Source organism: Lonchura striata, chromosome 4 (genome assembly GCF_050655825.1).
Source record: "Lonchura striata isolate lonStrDom1 chromosome 4, ASM5065582v1, whole genome shotgun sequence".
NCBI classification, from domain to species: domain Eukaryota; kingdom Metazoa; phylum Chordata; class Aves; order Passeriformes; family Estrildidae; genus Lonchura; species Lonchura striata.
This window is the reverse complement of record NC_140706.1, coordinates 42,395,754-42,417,709: the sequence shown is the minus strand read 5'-3', so window position 1 is coordinate 42,417,709 and position 21,956 is coordinate 42,395,754. Positions and strand designations below refer to the sequence as shown.

The 21,956-nt window shown below is 39.1% G+C and overlaps 1 protein-coding gene across 2 annotated transcripts; it reads right to left on the bottom strand.

Moving 5' to 3' along the window:
* Nucleotides 1-6,072: 6,072 nt before the first annotated feature.
* On the bottom strand, nucleotides 6,073-21,415 carry PLRG1 (pleiotropic regulator 1). Of its 2 annotated transcripts, none has more exons than XM_085578027.1 (15): nucleotides 21,164-21,415; nucleotides 19,616-19,722; nucleotides 19,249-19,391; nucleotides 18,287-18,340; nucleotides 16,958-17,051; nucleotides 16,467-16,557; nucleotides 16,153-16,254; nucleotides 15,195-15,287; nucleotides 14,697-14,846; nucleotides 14,487-14,588; nucleotides 13,879-13,981; nucleotides 13,202-13,310; nucleotides 11,543-11,682; nucleotides 9,863-10,056; nucleotides 6,073-8,943 (listed from the first exon to the last, which is right to left on the bottom strand). In XM_085578027.1, the coding sequence occupies exons 2-15, from the start codon at nucleotides 19,660-19,662 to the stop codon at nucleotides 8,884-8,886; spliced, it is 1,482 nt and encodes a 493-aa protein (XP_085434153.1). In that variant the 5' UTR covers nucleotides 19,663-19,722; nucleotides 21,164-21,415; the 3' UTR covers nucleotides 6,073-8,883. The 2 variants fall into 2 exon arrangements, with proteins under 2 accessions (XP_085434153.1, XP_021385842.1); XM_021530167.3 differs by having other exon boundaries at nucleotides 21,374-21,415.
* Between the last annotated feature and the right edge of the window lie 541 nt (nucleotides 21,416-21,956).

Here is a 21,956-nt window from a genome sequence, read left to right as displayed (position 1 = left end):
AACCTCCAAACTGAGACATCACCCCCAGGGCTGGCAGACCTACACCACCTTGATCCCAGTAGGAAACATTTTGGATTTTAGTAGCAAAAATGCTTCAATACTAATATTTGGACCAATAGCCTGGATGCAAAGCCATTCCAGCAACCCCCAGAGATTTGTAAGAAACAAGCTTTGCAAGTAACTACAGTTGTTGAGCCCCTGAACAGGAACTAAACATAACATCATGGGGCAGGATCCATTTCTGTGCTATGCTTAGTTACTGCTCAGGCTGTGTATTTGTTAGGGACATTGCAGGGAGGCAATGAGCAAAGCAGATGTAGAATTTCTGTTTCCCAAACTGCATTGACCTTGCAAAAAAAAAAAAATTAGAAATCCAATGGAGTGAATCAGTGATACTTATCAGTCCCATTTCAAATGCAAAAAAAAAAACAAAACAAACAAAAAAAAAACCAAACAAAAAAAAACCCAAAAAAACCAAAACTATACATAGCTATTTGGTGGAAAACATGTGAAAAATGCAACTCTATGCTCAGTGTGCCTTATAATTGTGTCAAATTATAGATTACAACCATTATTCTTATTGTTGTGATGCTTTCAGACAGGAGAAGCAACAATGCTGTCAGCAAAACAGCTTTAGAGTTTCTACAAACTCCACAGTGAATTTTAAAGACATTACCCTATAAACACAACTCCAGTGTTTCCAGCAGGTGATCCTTTTCTGACCTCTAGGCATCAAGAAACCCATTTCTTCTTCCCCTGTAATGCACTCATTTCTTTGTTGGTCTCTGGTGCTCAGGAGGGAAATAACATATTATTATTTTATTCTGCTCATGAACCAACAAAGAGGCTTTTGGTAGGAGTGGAAGAAGGGGCAGAGCTCTGGGTTGGGGGGACAGTGATGTGGCTGTGTCTCTGCCCACCACCTCCCTCCATTCTGGAAGGGGCAGGCTGAGAAAGAGGAAGGACAGGGTGCAAGCAGGAAGGAGGAAAGCAGCATCTCACTGTGCTGACCACTGTCCAAATCAGTCTCAGCACAGGGGGAAATTTCAGCAGTCTAAGGAAAACTAAAAGCACTGAAAAGGAATTTTAAAAGCTGAGAATCAAACGTATTTTTGTAAGAGGCTTAGCTGACTATAACTACTTATCATCAAAATGTGAAGCTAAGACATTTTAATTTTTTCCAAGGTAAGTTTCTCAGGGAACATTAACTTTATTCTCTCTTGCATAATACAAATTATGTTCCCCTTATACTGAAAGAGAGAAGTGACTTCACATGAACTGCATGTGAGAATCTACAGGAAAACCTTTCAGGGAAAAAAAATAAAAAAAGAGAAAGAAAAGGAAAGAGGATGAGCAAAGTGTATTCTTTAAACAGGAACATTTCTAAATTCAACCACATACTACTTTGGTCCTGTCTACACTAGAGAAAAGCACTAAGATAAAAAAAGTGAGAACTGACAAGTCTTAAAGCAAGGAAAACAGTGTGAAAACACAGTATTGCCCTGAGGTAAGAGTGACAAGTGTTATTTTAAAACATGCTGATTCTAGTGGTTAACTGTTAGGCGTGTCCTGCAGAAAATCACAAATTCTGTTTGTCACATCCCACACACCTCTCCACACAGGTATCAGTTTTCACCAGAGTTGTTTCAAATTAACCAGTGCAGTATAAGCAGGGTGTAAGGCACACACAGAACAGCACACAGACATTTGTGTTCTAGGTCTTCATTTTATAAACACATCTCACCTCACCATCCTTTTGTCCCCCCTTTGAACAGTGAAACAACATTTAGGCTTTTCTTTTTGGAAGACATGTACGGAGATGCAATATCTTCCAGAGTAGAAAGTTCTCCCATTTTCTACTTGTGACCATTATTGGTAATGGCTCCTTGAATGAGATTTTTTCTTTTATTTCTCTATAGGTACTGTGTTATCATGAGACTTGTATGTCATGGAATATTCCTGAGTCCAAAATTTTAAGACAATTTAAAGTTTGACCACAATTTAGAGGTCATTATTATCTGCAATACTAGATCTGCTTACTATTCACAGCAACTATTTATGGGGTTTAAGAAAATAAGAAACTGTGAAGCAGAAAAAAGCCAGACATTTTCTCATCACAAAGACAGCTTTTCATTCACAGAGATTTTGGGATTCTTCCACCAGAACTTCCCCATCTCAGCTTCACCAATACAAAGCATCTGCCAGGACAGTCAGCTAGGTTAGCCTGAACATTTCTCAGTGGAATGCTGAGGTTTTAGTGTTGTGGTGTGTTTTTCTTTAATTTGATATTTGCTCTGTGTATGTTCAACCCCCCTCCCCCCCCACCACCTCTCTTCAGTAGCTGTCAATCTTCCCAAGCCCTGACCTAATCCTCTCCTTTCCAAGTTGTCAATCCTCCCTTTCCCTGCCCCTTTCCCTAGAACATTCCCTGTCATTCCTCCTAGCCCCCTCCCCTGCTTCCAGAGCATTCTCTATCTATTTGGTGAGGCTCAACACCCTATTGCTTACTTTGTGTTACTCCCCTCCCGTTTCCCCTGATAGGTTTGTGCTATGTTAGTCCTGCCCTAAACTCCTCCCCAGCCCTACCCTCATTGGTTATAGTTCCTACACCGCGCCTCTTGAGTTCCTGTATAAAACCTTTGTTCGCCCTCCCCACAGGGTCGTGGGGCTCACTGAATAAAACCATCCTGTTCACCCCCAAGTCCCGTGTCGCCTCCGTCTGTTCCCCACCACCAACTGGGACTGCAGAGCTTCCCAGGGGGAGCGGCCGCCCGTTCTCTTCCCTCTCGCCGCCCAGCCCGGCGCCGCTCGGGGTATCGCGGTGAGAGGAGCTGACCATGAGATACAACAGTTTAGCAACTGCTACTGGGCACACAGCTGAGCTGAACAAGTTAAAAAGAGAAAAAACCCCGACATGATTTACTTGAACATCTTCCTCACTTTGGTTTAGGTTTCCTTTGTGTATGCCTCATTCACTCTCAGCCTTTACCGCTTGCCTATTTTCTGTTACGAATGTGAAAACTGTTGTCAGACTTTGTTATGAAAACCAATGTGAGGCATTGTTAACAACCACTAGTGCATCTTACACTCAGTGTGCTGTACTACTACCATTTCTCAAGAAAAATCAAGTAGAGTGAAAGGAACTGTAAGGATGGAGGCAGAACTATTATCTATCAGCAGCAGCTTGAATATCAAGTTATTCAGTCAGTATTTTCTGTATCCAAGAACAACTTCCCACCACAAAACACTTCCCCCTGCATAGTTCTGTCAGAATGTTTGATGCAGCAAGGCTGAATCACACAGGGACCTGAAAGAACAATCGATAGCACTGCTTGCTGCACCTGGCCAACGTGAAGCTCTCCAGAACAGCTGAAGATCTCACAGGCTCCTCAGGGATGTTGCTGATGGAAGAAGGCCAAGACAAGTTTGGGGGAAGAGGGAAAAAAGAAAGGAGTTACCAGGTCATAATTAATCAGGCTGGAGATACGGGCTAGAGATAGCTTCCAACTTCTTAGCAGTGTTTTCACCATTAAATTTCCCAAGAACAAAAACTGAGAAATTGAAACCTGTGAGAGAATACAAAACTAAAACTGCACTGCCACAGGGTTATGTTACAGGCAGTGTGTGGACGTTCTCTTCAGCGTGTGAATCTTTTGCCATTTTAATCACTCCAGAAAAATTGCATCACTGAACTGGCAACTGCATGGCAACTAAAACTGTAGAAACACCAGCAGTTTTCTTTCCTCTCATACATTTAAAGGACATTTAGAACCCCACCAAAAAATCACAAAATGAGAAAAAAAAAAAAAATCAGGTTTTCCCAGGAAAACAAATAAACTGCACTTCACTACATTAATTTATTAAAGCAGCAAGCAATTTTATCTATGCTTTCATTTACCTACTGTGATTGATTACTAATTACTTTTGAATTCCCTGTTAAAGTTTGATTTCGGGCAACACAAAACTCCTTCACAGGGATTTTCAGTTCCAAAGTAATTAACATAATTAATAGATTCTGGTCAGATTGTATTGCCAAGCTTACTTTAAAAGAAACATGCTCATTAGCATGCTGCATGGAAAGAAAAGATGTTGAATGAGCAGGAAAGAATTAATATACCTACAGGACATGATATGTGACTCATCTGGCAGCTGCAGCTCAAATTTTTATATGGAGTTCTTATATTCATAATCTGTGTTGCTGCTTTATTGAGAGCAGATCTCTAGTTGTCAGTGCAGGAAGTTTGCTTGTCAAGGGGGTTTACTTGGAAATAGTTAAGTCATGTTATGATTTGTAGTGTCTTTTCCCAGATTAAAAAAAAACAAACAACAAAACACTTTTGGATGTAGCACAAAGGTTTTTCTGATTGCACAAGCTACACTCTTACTTGGGACAAGTCTCCCAACAGCAATGCATCCTGTCAGCATGATATTCTGTGGCTATAAACTCACTTCTCATTCCTCAGCTCACCACCCACCTGTGAGAAAAAAAAAAACAAACTCAGTGTTGTAAGGTAATCCCTACATTCAATCAGCTGTAAAAACAAATAGCCTTTTTTTTAAGGATATTCACCATGCAAACTTTTAACTTTACTTTTAAGCCTTGTTTAGAACTGTACTTGCAAGCACTTCCTCAGTGAAAATCCCAGTGTAGCTGCAAATCCCTCCAGATTTATCATCCTGCAGTGGTCCACAATTCTTCACCTGCCACTGAATTTTCTGTAGTATACTGAGTTATAATTTGAAGCATGAGGGCACTGGAACATGCAGATATATACAACACCTGCAATTTTCAGAAATGCATTTCTAGCTTGGTGTAAAAAGATTATTTGCATCAAGGTGCCCACATTTTCATTTTCACCATTGGCTGTTCCCCCATTAACACACTCTTGCTCCTCCATTCTTCCATTTATACTCATCTAATCCAAAAATGCCTCCTCTACTAAAGCCTGCCAGGTAAATATAGCAAGCTTTCAAATAGTAGCTCTAGTCTCCTTTAGTCTTAATTCTTCCACAAGACTTTTCGCCTCCCTGAGAGGTTTCAGTTAATTACAGTTTTCTCATCTGATCTCTGAGAAACCTTATTTTTCTCTACGTGTAGCCTTTAGTACTCATAATTCATTCTGATGGTGCATTGACTCTCCCTTGCACTCCCTTGCTCTGAAGGACTTAACCCTTCATCCCTTCTCTTAGTGATGCCTCACCTGGGAAAAAAAAAAGACATTTGCAGCATCTAAAAGCTCAAGAATTGTTACTGGAGCAGAAAGACTAAAGGTGACATGCTTTGCAAAGACATGCTCTCCCTAAAAAGTAAAGCAAAGGTGGCAAAACCACATTGGCAGAAATAAGCATCTCACACATTACTGCACTTCTCAAAAACAAGGGTAAGGTGTGCAGGATTTTTGAGTAAAGAAAAAATACCCCACCACAATATGAATTTCCCAAGCATTTTCAACTACAGTTTTCTTGTCAGTGATTTCAACCTTCCTTGCAAGGAGACAGACATTTAGCTCAATTATTTTACTGCTGAGGTCTAATTTGCAGGTGAGTGCCTCCAAATAATCCACCCTTTAGATACAAGTTTGGGGCGTGTGTACTCTTTATATTCAAACAAAAACCCTAAAGAAAGGTTAACAAAACCCTGGTGCTAACATGCACCTCAAAGAAGTGAACATGCTCCTGACCTAAGTGCACAACTAAGTGTTACAAACCCTACCCACATAGATTCAGCAATAGAAGACTAACACCTAAGGGATGATCCCACCACAAAACTCTCACCCAGAACTTGTCCTAGAACACTTACTTCACTCCAGAGGTATTTTGATGTTTTATACAAACATGCTAGAGAAAATGCATGAACAATTCTGTATCTGTTTTGCTAATCCCTTCATGCAGACAGGAAGCTCTGCATAAAACAGCAATCAATAGTTTCTCTTTTCCCATTACAGCTGATGTGCAAAAATATTTCTTACTGTGCTATGGGAACAGTCCATGTTGATACTGAATTACTTTCACTTCAATACAGTTGTTTTTTTTTCTTTTTACTATAAAACCATAATGGAAAAAAGACATGAATTCGTATTGTATGGAAGGTTTTATTGATTGCTAAATTGCTGTTGCTTACATCAGGTACAGCACTTTAATTCCAATCCAGCAAAAAAGAAGCTGCTGTTAGACACTTGTTTCTGTAAGCTTTTCAGTTGCCAAATACATACTGCTCTGCACAACTCTTATGCTGCTAGCAACACAACAGTGTTGTAGCTGCACAGCTGACTCTGTATACTTCAGTATAAACAGAGTGATCTGAAAATTCGTTACTTTACCAGTTCCACTTTTTTATGTTACAAACAAAACCCATTTCCTCACTTCTCTGCAATTTTATACACAGTATAAAACAAATCTCAGGGTTTGTGGTAGACATTATTTGATATATATAGAAGACAACATCAAAATTTATGAAATTAAAGACAATAATAATTTTCTGTGATTAGACTCCCATTCAAGATTACTCAAACTGACATTGCATTGTGACCCTTCCCAGAAGCATGGATAATCGAACCAGTAGATCAGATCCTCCTCTTTTCCTTCATCTTATGACTGACATGGACAAACCTGATGTCACTGCATAGCCTACATGATCAGGCCTACGTATGTCACCATCCAGGCTTACTCATCATCAGAGAAGTACTTTGATGAAATCTGATAATCTTGATGCACCATAAACAACACTTACATAAAAACATGTGATGATATTCACATTACTGTCAAGGAGAAGAAAAAAATACTGGGAAGGAAACGAACAAGTGAATCAAATGCTCAAGAATACACTTTAAAAAAAATCAACACTTCAAACAGGGGCAGCCTATCCTAGGGCCAAAAGGAAACATTATCCCAAGTAATAGTGCAAAGACTTTAATGTATAAACAAAATCTTTACTGAGGGCACAAAAAAGAAATCTTCTTGTAACCACTGCCCTAAGATATCAAATTCCTGCAATCCAAAGAAGAAACATAGGTTCTTAAGGAGACTTTCTGATCTCTCTTCAAAATTATAAAGAGTAAAATAAATGCAGTTCCTAAAGCAAAGTGTCAGTACAGAAAAGACGTGCTAGAACTATGGCCCATATCTAGAGCTGTAATTTCTCCTTCCTCATTCCAAGCTATCAAAAAAAAAAAAAAAAAAAATCAGACACTTCTTAAAAAAAACCCAAACAAAATGAAACTAAAAAAATCCTCAACAAACCCACATCTTTTCAAGTTGTTTCTCTCTGCTCTGGTTTCCTAAAGAAGATTTCACTGTGAGCAACAAAATTCTGTGTAACACCAATAATTCCTTGATTTCTGGAATGAAGCATTAGTAACTGCATACAACATGCATAAACCACAATCTGGATTTTTAACAGTTATATTAGTTAACATGGAAAGAACTGTAATCAAGATCCAGAAAAATTAAAATTACCAGTGAAATAAAAGATGCTTAATCCAACTCATATACCAAATATTCCCCTCCTATTTTGTGAAGTTACTTCCGATAGTAGCTGTCAACTAAAATTCAGTTATTTATGCAGCATGTACTCCCTTAAAATAACATTGTCAAACATTCAGATTATAAATACAAGACCTCCTATGTAGCATAAAAAAGACAAAAATTGTCATAATATAAACAACATTTAGTTTTACTAGCTTTCTGTAAATTACATTGCAAATAACTCACTTCTCTAACATAAATCCTAGATTTGAAAGAAGTCAAACTGGTAGAGAATAGAAGTAATTATTGTGACGTGCTTGACATCAATGCTTTGTACCAATGAGGCCACAGACTAATTTTCAGCATCTACTCAGCATAAGACTTGCCAGCAAATTTGCCAATAATGGAATGGCCAGATGAAAAGTATTTTCTCCACTGCCCTGTGAAAACAAAGTACTTTAGAGCAGCACAGACATCACAGATAAGCAGTAGCAAGGAGGTTTATGTGTTTACTGCTTGTTACGTGACTATTTGTAGAGCCAGTGAAAGATTTGTCCCTTTAGAAGTACAAACTATCTTTCAATAACAGTTTATTTTAAATTCCATCCTAATATCATGGGAAGACAACAACCTGTAAAATAAGGCTTAAATTACTTAAGAGCTTTTCCTCTAGCTGAGTTTTAAAAGTTCACTGCACTCTACTGTCATATATGCTTTAGATAACTGAAGAAAACAAACAGTCAATCGACAAAGAAAGTCAACTGATCCTGCAAACAAAATGATTTGACAGCGGTCCTTGCTACAGAAGACCCACACTGAAATAACTAAGTGAAAATGAGTGCATCCATTTGAACACTTTCCTGGGAAAGATACACTCTGAATATCCATTTCCTTCAATAACACAGCACCAGCAATGCTCAGTGGCCGTGTTTATAACAAGGTTTATACCTTATAAATCTGTTTTTCTGCTTGTTTCTAAATTACTCTGTAACTCTAACTTAGTATAGACTTAGCCTATGTATAATAGGCTAAAATGTGAAAGTGTCCCCAAGGAACTTCCAGAAGATGACTTCTATGCATAAATTTGTGATTAACTTTTGAGGTCAAGCAAGGGTGTTTCAGACAACTTAGCTCATCAAAATATTTTTGTAAGAATTTATTTAGTGTAAGTCTAAAAAAATAACCACCTGGACATCTTTTTCATGAACCATGCATGCTCCACAAAGTTAAGATTCAACTGGTTTGCTGGAATCGCAACAAAAAAAGACAAAAGGAAAGAGAAATAAAATTTATTATAAAACATGTTGAAATAGCAATGACTTAGCTGACTTCTTGCTCTGCTCTTCTAGGCAGAACAAAATGTGACTGAATGCTCTCAGGAAAGCCAAAACAAAATTACAGAAGTAGTATGTTGCCACACTAAAATCGTTTTCTCTTGATAATTTCTGGTTTCCAGCTGACAGGATGGGTTTCTTCAGTCTAAAGGGAAAAGAATAGCATAAGGATTATTTTAAACTTTAAACTCGCCTATAATTAAGGTTTAGTTTAAAATACTACTTATGAAGTATATGTACTCTATTTCATATGTAGCATTATAAATACCTAATCTACAATGTAATTAATTTACCCAGATTAAAATTTCTATCATCTTACTGTCTGAAGTACATAGCAATACTTGTTCTGGACTTGTCTTTTTTTTTTTTCCAAAAAGGAAAATGATCAGGTTACCAGTGACAGACATATCTACATCAGTATCAGTAGATGTCATGGAGTGTATTTTGCCCAACTTCAAAAAAGATAAAAAATTCCTGGTTCTTTATATCTAAGACTTACTCCTAGTTTAATTCAGTGAAAAATTCCAACACTTAATAAAAATTATGACATTCTTTATATTGGAGATATACACTGATAGACTGTACAATCATCTGCTGTCTTTTTCACTGGTAAATGAATTCATATTTTAGAATAACAGTTTGAAAATAAGCTCTTGACTCTAAATTCTAAAAAGGCCAGTAACTAATCTAGATTATATAAATAAGTACAGTAAACCTTAAAAGTGCAATCATTTTGCTGATTCCCACATTTTTATCAATACAACCCCACACAGTTTCCCACTGGGTTCAAAACTCAGTGTACAGGATCGTATTCAATTTCTCCAAACTTCAACACAAAGGCCTTTTACAGAAGAGTTCACAGACCTATCACTTATTTGTACTACAGCATGTAACAATAATTAGGAATGCAGAAATTAGCTATTGTCCTGTTAATGCTAATACAGAGGTCTTTCAAACTTCAACAAAATGGGTTATATAAGTCTGAACATGTCTCCTAGAGGTGTCATATTTGTCTAAATTTTTCTGATTTTATGAAAATACTTTAAAAAGACACTTTGACATACCGCAGTATCATCTTCTTTGTATACTTTTATGGTTTTATCAGCTTCAGCTGTTAGCAATCTGCTTTCTGACTGGTCAAAAACACAAGCAAATATTCCTGATTCACTGTCCAAAGAACCTGGCTGTACAGCTGCATGTACTCTCTGGAAGTTGTATCCAGTTCTCCAGTCCCAAAGGTGCATAGTGCCATTATCAGCTACAACAAACAAACAAACAAATTTAGTATTCTGACCAGTTAATTTCTATGTATTTTCTAAAAACAGCATCATGAACAACTAGTAAATACATCAGGAATACATCACACAACATTCATGCAGAATAGCCCAGTACACCCTACAAATTTTCCTATTTTCTGCTGTTTTCCTTCCTCAGAAACTCATTCAGATTTTAATCAAATAACCGTGAGAGATGATACACTACATCACAGGGCAACTTCAGCAAGTTGTTTTTGGAGGCACAATAAGGGCTGGTATTCTGAATATCAAGCACCCTGCTGAGAAGCTCCACTGAAGTTGAATGAGGCGGCATCATCCCCCCAAAGATATCAGAATATTAAGGACTCTTACTTAATGCAAAGTAGGTTTATTTTTTGCAGAGATGTCATTCCTGCCAGTATTGCTGCTACTGGCATCAGCTACAGAGCACTCACAGCAATCTGAACTCTATTCAGAAGGATGCTCTCAAAATTTTTCAGTTACAAAACCCAATATCCTTTAAAAGCATTATCTAGCCAAAACAGATCTATTAAAAATTAAATTTCTCCACATATGCCAGCTAGACTAGAAATCCAGATGTTTCAAGAAAGGTGTTTCTACAGTAGAAAACTCCAAAGTAAAATCAACTTTTGATTCAGCATCATCTTGTCTGAAGCTGCTGTAGATAGCGCAAGGATGTAAAGGGGAGAACTGATACTCAAATTTTAACTTTTTAAAGGTTGCAATTAATATCAGTAAAATGATAATAGGTTTTTTTTATGTGGAGAAGGTGTTTTTTAAGACTCAGTTACTCCTAACATAAAAAATTCTTAAAAGGATAATCTGAAAGTCTTCAAATAATAATAAAGACATGTTAGTCTATTCCAGTATTTTCTGAGGTTCTTGATCTTACTGGGGATGAGCCATTTGTAAAATACACCTTTATCCAAATTTTAAAATCAAGGGCCCCTTTTGCACATAGTTAGAAACATAACCAGAGTAAGGTGACAATTTAATTGGCTGTTTTCCCAACTCCTGCTTAGCACATTTCCATTTTCCTCCACATCCCTAGCCTACAGGACCAAAGGTACACTGGCCCAAGTGCCTTATTCCCAGTCACCTTCAGCAAGATGCTTCTACATCCTCTATCCAGTCTCACTGCCTCAACATGCAGCTAACTCTAGAGGAGGCACTAATAACCACCAGATCATAAAAGATGGACTCTGGAGCCCCACAGCAGCAGCCAGCTGAGAAGAGGAAAACTCTTCCCTGCAGTACATTAGAAGTCCTTCAATTTTATTTTGTTTACGTGCAGCTCAGAAACATCCAAGGACATGAATGTGGCCTTACTCACTACGAAATGAAATTATGTCCTACAGCAGGCTGACAGGCCTAGGTGAAGCAGAGTTCCATGAGCATCCCTGACTAAGGATCTCCAGACACATATACATGGGAGAGAGTAGAGGAATGTGTATTTCTCATTTTTACCTCCTGAAACCAGAACACCATCGGAATTTACAGCCAGTGTGTTTATAATAGCATTGTGACCAGAGAGGTTCTGAATGAAGTTTCCATCAGGGAATTTCCACTGCTTAATATTATCTGGAGAACCAGATGCAAATGTGTAACTGAAAGAAAATAAACACAGTATATTAAAGCTCAAAATAGCTGTAGTGAGAGCAAATGTTGTTCATTAAAACTACTGATAAATGCTAGTTGCAGAATTGCTTAATATTAAAACTGCTTTTCTGACATGTTTACTTCACATGAAATTAAGCAAATTTATGAAGTCATGAATTACCTATTCATACTGTTTTCTTTCTGCTTCATAAACTAAACTTTATAACATCCTATATGCCATAGGATTTAATATGCAAACGAACATTTAAAATGCACATTAAGTTCTCTTCAGTTGTTATTCTGGCAAACTTTCAGGTATCAGGGCATGATCAGCAAAAGTAACAGAATAGAAAGGCAACAAACCCCAAGCATAGATTAATGACTAGTCTTCCAAAATTACATAAGCAAGGAAAAAGCCCTGTAAAAATGTAACTACGAAAGACATTTTCTTCCACCAAGTTACCCCAAAATAAGAATTTCCTTCATTTTAAGATGTGCAAGCAGTTACACAGTTGTTTGGGTAGCCCCTGTAGGAATACTTTAATTTGCCACAATGTCCAGAGAATTTGCTGTCTATTTAAAAGATACTACAAATAAAGAAGTCGAGTATTACAAGAAAATACCACAGCATTAAAAAAAATTAGAAACACTGAACTATAGGCTGACAGTCACTACCATTTGACAAGAACACTTCAAGTCTATTTTCAGAAAGGTGTAATTTATGAAGCTGAAACATGAATTACTTTTTTTTCAGAATGTGAGTAAAATAGAGGCTTTTTGTATAGCTAACCGGCTATACAATTTTTCAGGCACACACTGGAACAGAGTTTATTCATATCAAAGATTGTGAATTTCTGATAGAATGCAATTTTAAAATATTAAAGGCACAGAAGCAATCAAGTTCTATGTGAACTCCTTTTCTCCATTGTTTTAATGGGGATCTAAAGAGCATCAAAATATACCATCTAAATGCTGTATAGCATCTAAATGTTGTGCATCAAAATACAGCACCTAAATTCAGAGCACTTCCAAGAACATCTGCTTCAAAGCTTCAATTCTCACAATGAGTTTTGTTTTAAGGCCAGTTAATACTGAAATGTCTTGTGCAGTGAAACACATATTCAAAAGAAAGACCATTCTATTAATCACTGTCTCCTTTAGCATTAATCACATGTGTGCATAGGCACATTACAAAACTACTGCAATTTCTGCTCACAACCATTCAGTTACATATTTATTATTAGCCTTACGTATCACTGAGTTTTAAGGACTGAATGAAAGTCACACACAAAAAGTAATTCTGTGGGATATAAGGCATTCTCAGGATTCCTAATGTACACCAATGCCAGTACTAGGGAAGCACAATCAGTGCAGTAAAATCTGATAATTGATATGTACCTTTTTGCATCATCCTAAGTGCATTAGTTTCTCAAGTTATTATGCTCTACTATTCTAGATCATCATTCACATTGGCTCTCTTCAATTCTCAAAAAAGTGTGAAAGTGTAACAGAATAAAGAAAACTTACTGTCTTGGATGCAGCACTACTGCTCTTACAGATTTCTTGTGATTTGTTAAAGTAACACGAGTTTTGCCTGCCACCAAGTCCCAGAGCCGTATGGTAGTATCATGACTGCCTACAATTAGAAGAAATTGAAAAAAAAAAGTAGAAACCATCACCTTGATTTTATCATAATCACTACTTTGCTAAGGCAGCCAGAATGATGTGAGAGAGACATAAATATTGTGCTAATGTCACCTGAGATGAAGATGATGCCAGATTGCAAAAATATTTTTAGCCAGTTTTAAATCCAAGAACTAAGAAGTCACACTGCAAAGCTGGAATTTGACAGAATGGGAACAAAGGTGAACACTTAACCACAGTATTGGACACTCCCTAACTGAAATGGGGAGAACTGAAATATTACAGAAAATGCAAGTCTCAATACATATTGCAACACAAATGACAACACCAGGAAAAAAAGGAAGTGCAGAAAAGCATTCAAACAATGTACAGTCATATTTGCTTAAACATGCCATTAATAGTATGTAATAACCACAGCATGGCCCATTTTCAACAGAAACTAGTATGAGATTTGAGCAAATTCACCAAGATAATATTAAAAACATCTCACAATTACTCAACAAACACATTCACCATTAGGTTTTTCAATCATGTTACTCATGAAACCACATCTACTATACCTGTAATAATTTGTGGTTCTGCAGCTTGGCACTTCACAGTTGCTACTGCATTTGTGTGTCCTGACAGTGTGTGCACACTGGCTTTTGTCCTTACATCCCAGATCTATGAATTCACAGCAAATATGTCAGAGGTCAGTAACAGGTGCTTATGCAATGTATTTTAGGCACTGTCATTATTTACATCACTTCCTTACTATAATCCTACAGATTAAAAAATCATATTTAGGCGGTATTTTTCACCCAACCATTTATTACAGAACTGCCTCAGCTGGCAAATTTCAAGGGCAGCAGGAACCTGCTAGTGAACTTCCAGGCATATGGATAATTCAAGTCACCATAATCCCATACCACCTTCTAAATACTAAGCAATCCTACATATACTATGTAGTCTACCTACTCAACTAAGAAATAAAACATTATCCTGAAGTGACATGGCACATTTGTGCATTTGGCTTTCAATTTGATCAACAATATAAGACAAAGCTAACATAAATCATCATAGTATTTCATCTAAATTGATGATAACTTTTGCTAAGTGCTCATTTTTACAAATGAAGATAGTAAAATACAGACATCAAGATGTTAAAACACAACAATGCTATACTTACTCGTGCTGTTGAATCTCTGCTGCATGTCACCAGCACATCTATTGTTGGATGCAAGTCTAAGCCATAAACAGCACTTAGATGACCATGGTAATGTCTGATGACCTAGATGAATAAAAACCATGCAAAGTAATAATTGAAAGAATATTCTATATGCTTTGATTTCTGTATTTGCTACTACCAATTCCTTCAATTAAAGAAACTGCAGCTTACCTTATTGTATTCAAGATCCCAGCATTTCACTTGTTTGTCTTCTCCACAAGAAAAGAGGTATGGACTTCTAGCACTTACTATCACCCCACGTACAGTACTGATGTGTCCCGTCAAAGACAATTTCAATTTGCCACTAGCAAGGTCCCAAATCTGCACCAAAACAGGTATTTTAAGGTAAAAAGGAAAAAGCTACACAGTGAGTCTGGGTGAACAGCCCAGATGTAACTGATGCTGCTGCAATGTAAGTTAAAAATACAGTCACATCAACACTTGCTCTCCATATACTAACATGTAATATATGAACTCTCAAAAAAAGAACTAGTGCTACTACACAAATCCTTTGTGAAAAGGTAACAAAAAAAAAGTTCTGTAGTTCATTATTCTGCAAACAGTAAACAAGAAACTGTTTCCAAGGGCTGGAAACACTTTTAAATAAAAAAGACACAAAAAAACCCCACCCCCTGCAAACTTTGTCAGTCATTTCTTCCAACCTCTTACCTTTATGGTTCTGTCAGCAGAGCCAGTAACAAACCACTGATTTCCTGGTTCTACTGCAATACATCTCACCCAGCCTAGATGACCACTGATAACCTTCAGAAAGAACAAAAAAAAATTCTGTATCAGAAATAGTACAATACCTTTTGATGTAATTTTCTTTCTCCAACACTGAAATTTACTAGTATTTACCAAGAAAAGTCAAATGTAAAATCAGATCTGAAGACAGCTTGATTTCTACTTCAGTTAAAGAGAAAACTAGAAATTTACATACACCAGACTTGGGGAAGCTGCAATACAGAAAGACTGTTCATACAAGCAACCTTTTAACATCCTTTGAGAGTCCGTAACACTTCCAACACTTGAAGCTTTGCAGAGAAAGACTGCATTTGAGCAGACTCTTTATGCTGCTGTATAGTGCTTATACAAAAAACAATTACAGAAACACTGTCCATTAAATAACATTATAACCTCTTAAAGCACACCATCACCTTCTTCTCCCCAAAACAGGGGTATGAGAGTAGGACACTTGCAATAATAAATGGAGACTGATCTCACAAGAAATACTCTGCCAACACATGCTTTGCTTTTGACAGCCAGTTTCTCTAAATTCTCTGAAGTCATTCAGCTAAAATCAAGCCCCATAACTAGTTTCACTGGATGCCATGTTTCATATACTGTCATACAGCTCATTTCAAGATTTAAAACACAACAAAGCTTCTTAGGCAGAAATATAGCAAACCTTCCATCAGATTTATCATAACACAGCTACGAGAGTAAAAAAGAGGTTCAAAGAGAGAAACTGCGTGTATACCATTGAGTTGTTACCCCTTTTTAATCACATTTTAAAATCATATTTGATTATATTTTTGTGAATAAGAACAAAAATTATTATTTGAGGTCTTACATAGAGTATGTTTACTTTTATATGCACGTTCATGTAATATAATTTCTAACTTACTCTGTACAGTTTCCAAGGTGGATGCCACTGAGGTTTGGGCATGGTTGGAGCCTTCTTTGGCATTAATGCAGAATTTTTGTTTCCACCAGCTTCCACCATAGCCTGTAAATTAAAAGAAGGGTTACTCTTCTGGTTTGTAGCTTATCTCTCTGTTCAAAGCCTAAAACTTTCTCATTCTGCCTTCTCAATACTGATTATATTTAGTCAATCAGGAGATCTCCACACAACACACAGACGGATCCAGAAGCAATCTGGTCAACACCATGTCCAGTTGTACACAGTCTCACAGACTATGAGATGTGCAACAGACTCACCACAGACATCCCAGGAGGCTGGGAACGCTCAGATATTCCAGCATGCCTGTAAATGTCACCCACACCAGCAGCTGTCCGGTTTGCATCCAGCCTAGGGGGAGTGAAAATGGTTCATGAGTTGCAATCGACTTTCTCCTGCTAAGTGATCACAGGGCTGCAGCCAGCTGAGTGTTGTACACCTCTCAGCATGGAGAGTCCACAACCCCTCTTGGCACCCTCTCCAGGGCCTGACCACCCCAAAGTAGAGATACCACAAAGCTTCACATTCTTATCATCTAACTAAACAAAATTTCCCTTGTCCCATCTTCTACCCACTCCCTCTTGTGACAATACAAAATAAAAAGCATACAGAAAAACAATGCCTGTCCACACTAAAAGCAGTTTCTTTAAGAATATTCAAATTATTACTCCAAGTAGCTCCTATATCAGCTTCTGTGATTTGCCTTGCAATTCCCAAAACTAACAGTGTCAATGAGGTAACACAGCAGTACCTGGACTGGGAAGCAGGAAGTGCTACAGCTAAGGACTGTGCTGCAGATTCACTTGGCATTCTCTGGACCTTAGTATCTGCTGTCAAAGCCACACCTTTAAAAAAAAAAAAAAACACATTAAAAACGAAGACAACTCCTTTAAGCAGGAACTCAGAAGTGTATTATACAAACATATATATACACATATACCTGCAAACAAGGGCCTGACACACCTGTAATATCAACTCTCATCCTTCAATAACATTTTCACATTCAATTAAAATCCACTGAAATCTTTATTTTGGCACAAAACCTTTCCATCTTGATCTACTACGTATGTGAGTATTAGAGTATAAAGCAGTATGTCAGTGGAAACAAAGAAAAAAAGTCTAATTAGGAGCAGCATCCATCTTTAAATCCAGCTTTAACTGCTATGAAAATCCAAACATCACAGAAATAAACATCATCTTGTGAAGCACTTGCTAACTTGGGCTCTTTAGTACAATCTATGATCCATCCCTATGCAGTGTTTGGCATCACAGAGTGGTGCCCCAACTACAACAGGCTTAGTCCTACTGAAGTGCGAATCTCAGACTACATCTTCACATTTTTAACCTTATCTCAAGAACAGCAGATAATGTCTAAAAAAATTAAAAACTCTTTGTAAAGTATAGTTTTGGTGCAGACTGGTGAACTTAACTCATTGCTTTATTTATTTTCCCAACCCAACTTCTGTCAGTTGACAACAAACTCAGTATTTGGGCAAAATATTCAGGTTAAAGCAAGAAACAGCGAAGAAAGAAATTAGATTTTCAACCCTGATATAAATGATTATATTAAAAGAACACTAAATTTAAGGAAGCCACTGAGCAATTCTTGTCCCCACAGTTAGAAGCAACTAACTATGCCTGTTTTTTAATAGTTGAGGGTCCACTGAACACTCACATCTGTTAAGTTATAAATCAAGACAACAGATTTTCCACTATACTCATAATGAACTTAAGAACAATAAACGATCAACAGCTAAAACTAAGCTCTTCCAAGAACACAGCAGGATCCATCAGTAACAGTGGCAATGAGCAATGGCCAGTGTAACAACACAGAAACATAACCCTTACAAGCACAGGCAAAATCCTATTACACTAAAATTGTTATACCCTCAAGTCTCTTCCCCAGAGCAAGGTGGTGAAACCTGCCCCTTTCTGCTCTGGTGATAAAAAGTAGGCAACATTCCACTACTATTAAGTATGGATTCACATCAAGAGGAAGCCTGCTCCTGCTAGGATGAAGGATAACTTGTTCATACAGGAACTCAAAAGATCCATAAAACACTTGCAAAATTTTACTTACCAGGCCCAGACGGGTATGGGTGTGTACCAGTTACCATATACTCCACTTCTTGTCCTAAAGTGCAAGAGAATGTTATATTAATAGTTATATTTTATACTGTTCTGCAAACAATGCACTCAAACAGCAAATAGAGGAAAAGAGAGCAGATCATACACAGCAAAAGAAACTGGTAACCACCTCCAATGTAGTTAGACATTTCTCATTTTCATTAATTCAAGTTGTTCTGGTTATCTCCATTTTAGAAAACTCAACTGTAAAAAAACAATTAATTTGAATGGTGAAGCGACCTGTTATCAAGAGGACTCAAGAAAAAAAATCTTCATGCTGCCTTTGAAGCAGATACCATGTATTCAAACAGCACGGGTGTCTGAAACGTAAGCTAGTCATTTGGCTGTCTGTAATTTTCATATGGTATCTACCTAATACATCCACATTTTATACATTACAAAACACATATTTAAATAAACTCTACAGATTTGAAATAAAGCGTTTTCTGGTTTAAAAATTGCACAGCTAAAAGACTGTAAATATACTATGAAACAAAATAACAAAAAACCATCCCAAACAAAAAACAACACACAAAAATGCCTAAGCAAACAAAAGTCAACCAAAGAGCACATCCTTAACCATCATGAACTTGCAAACATAAGAAATACATTACTCAACTTTAACACCTAATACACTAACAACTCCACACACTAATGTTACCAAAAATTACTCTTTTTACTAATTCATCACTATAAAAATCCACAGCACCCAATAACTCCTTTGTTAAAAGCAAAGTGATTTCTGAATCACTTACCACCTGTGGACCCTAGCAAAAAAATACCAATCAAAAAAGGTTTTTTTTTGATTTCTGCATTTATCTCCAGTGGATTAACGCTAGACTGCATTCTGAAGATTTTACATCACTGAGACTGTTACAAAAGAAAGAACAAATATAGCACTAGGGACCAACTAACCTTGATTTCCAGAATACTGTTTGTGTCCATAGGGATCCCCCGTGTTGGCGCCTCCTTTCTCCCTCAGGTTCTCTTTGAGCGTGGGCATGTGCAGCACTGAGCCGTACTCCGTGCGCAACTTGACAGCCATCTTCACCTTGTGACTGTGGCAAGAGAAAAGCAAAATCCTCACTGAACCCCACTTTCTGAACCGCTACCAGGTTTTGAAATATCTTAGAGAGGATGTCATAAAACTTAACTTTACAACCCTAATATTTCTCTCCCCTCAAAACTACACTGTTGCCAGTACAGAAATATCTGAATTTCTGACTTGGGTGGAGCAATCACTGACAGAGTTTAAAACTTCACTGAGTGCAGCAGCACTTACCTTTCTTCATCCAATGGGATAGGTTTGGCATTATCAGCTACAAACATGTCATGGGTTCTCTTCAAAGACCTGAACACAAGTGTGTGCACAGAATGCTTTTGCACTTCCTAAAATAAAGAAAAGAGTATTTAAATAAGTTTGAACAGATCTACATCAAAAACTGAACACTGAAACATAAATTGAACTGAGTAGCAATTTCTCAGTTCTATGACATGCAACCATTTGGTTCACAGAAGACACTAATATTCTTGGAAACTAAAAAGTTAAGTTATTATGTCAGTTGTTTTACTTCAGTGTTTATTCAAAACTGTATTCTATTCCTTGAAAACTTACAAGAATTTGAAAAGCAAGCCAAAAACTTTAATCCAACTTTCTGCACTGGCATTTACATGAGAAATCCATGAATATAAAAGCTTTTATCCCACGTCCTTCCCAGTTCTGTTTTCATATGTAAGCAATATAGAAGCCAATTCAGAAAAACAAATAAACAAACAAAAACCACCTGTACATTTTCCTTCACTACCACTGTGAAAAGAACATGAACAATCATGAATTTCTATGTACAGTACCACTTCATGTTAACATGGCTAATCACCACCCAAAAACAGCAGCTGTTGACAGAGGAGTAGGTACCACCATGTCTCCCCAACAGGGAAGAAACTTGCTGCAAGTAATTTTTGATGGATGCTTTTTTTAAAAAAAATAGCTCATAGTGTTGCATCAGGCAGCAGTTGTTGCACCTTCTTCTACAACTCTGACAGCCCCACATGCCTTCAGAAGTGCATGATATTCACCCCACCTGTAAAACCAGTGGCCTCCTCCACAGGTGTGCTCGCAAGGCCTCACAAAAGAAGCTGGCTGACAGAGTCAGCAGCAGGTTTCTGGTGGTTAAACATCACAGCATCACTTCCCCACAATCACAGAACAGAATGTACTGAGCTGGCAGTGGCTTACAGGGATCACGGAGTCCAGCTCCTGGCCCTGCATAGGACACCCCAAGAGGCACATCCTCTGTGCCCAAGAGCATTGTTCAAATGCTCATTGAACTCTGTCAGCCTTGCTGCTGTGATCACTTCCCTGGGAGCCTGTTCAAGCACCCCTCCACCCTGACCTTTTCCTGATATCCAACCTAAACCTCCCCTGACACAGCTTCAGGCCATTCTCTTGGACCACCACAGATCGGATCCACGATCAGATCGGAGCCTCCTCCTCTGCTTTCCCCTCGAGAGGAAGCTGTAAACTGAAATGAAGTTTCCCTTCACCCTCTCCTCCAGGCTGAATATGGCAAACGACTTCATCCATTCCTCACTCCGACCATTCATTCTGACTATTCATCTCCATATGCTTTATACCTTTTCCCGATGTTGTGGTACCCAAAACAAACCCCAGCACTCGAGGTGAGACCGCCCCAGAGCAGAGCAGAGCGGGACAATCCCCTCTGGTGACGAGCTGGCGGCCCGATGGGCCCCAGCGCCGGCATTCGGCACAAGTCTGGCAAAGCAAAGCCGCTGCTCACTCCCGGCCACACACGCACACTCCGACCCGCACCTCGCTGTCCCCGGGCCGCAGCGGGCGGGGCCGCGCAGATGGAGGGGCCGCCACGGACCATCCCTACAGCTCTTTCCCACCCGGGGACTGCGAGGGTGCAGGGCGGCGCTTCTCCCGCCCGGCCCCAACCCGCTCCCGCTCCCTGGTCTCGCCCGGAGCGTCTGCAGGCCGCGACAGAGCGAAGGCGCGGGGCCGCTCCCCGTGCCTCACCTCCGCCATGGCGCCGCCGGGCTCCCCCGCCGCGGCCGCTCTGGAGCCACTTCCGGCGCCTTCCCGCGCCGGGCCGGAAGTGACGCCTGAGCCCGGGCGGAGGCGCCGAAGCTGCGGGGCGGGGCTTATGGTAACCCCTCCACTCGCTGTGCGGTGGTTCAGGGTTCGAGCCCCGCTGGCGCTACCGGAGCAGCCGGTGCGAGTCACTTCAGCAATGTGTACAAATATAGAGAGGGGTGGTGACAGGAGAATGAAACCAGGCTCTGTCGGTGGTGCCAAGCAACAGGACAAGAGGCAGTGGGCAGAACCTCATGCACAGGAAGTTCCACCTGAGCATGGGGAAAGCGGCACAGAGAAGTGGCGGAGTCTCCATCACTGGAGATAATCGCAGCCCTGTGCCGCATGCTCCGGGATGGCCCGGCGGGATCCGATGACCGCACTCACTGCGGTCCCTCCGGCCGGAGCCATCCGCGGCATCCCGGGGCGCGCTGTCCCCGGCGGCGGGCGCGGCGCAGTGCGGCCGGCGGCCGGCAGAGGGCGGTGTGGCGCTGCGGAGAGGCGGGAGCGGCCCGGCCCGAGCGCT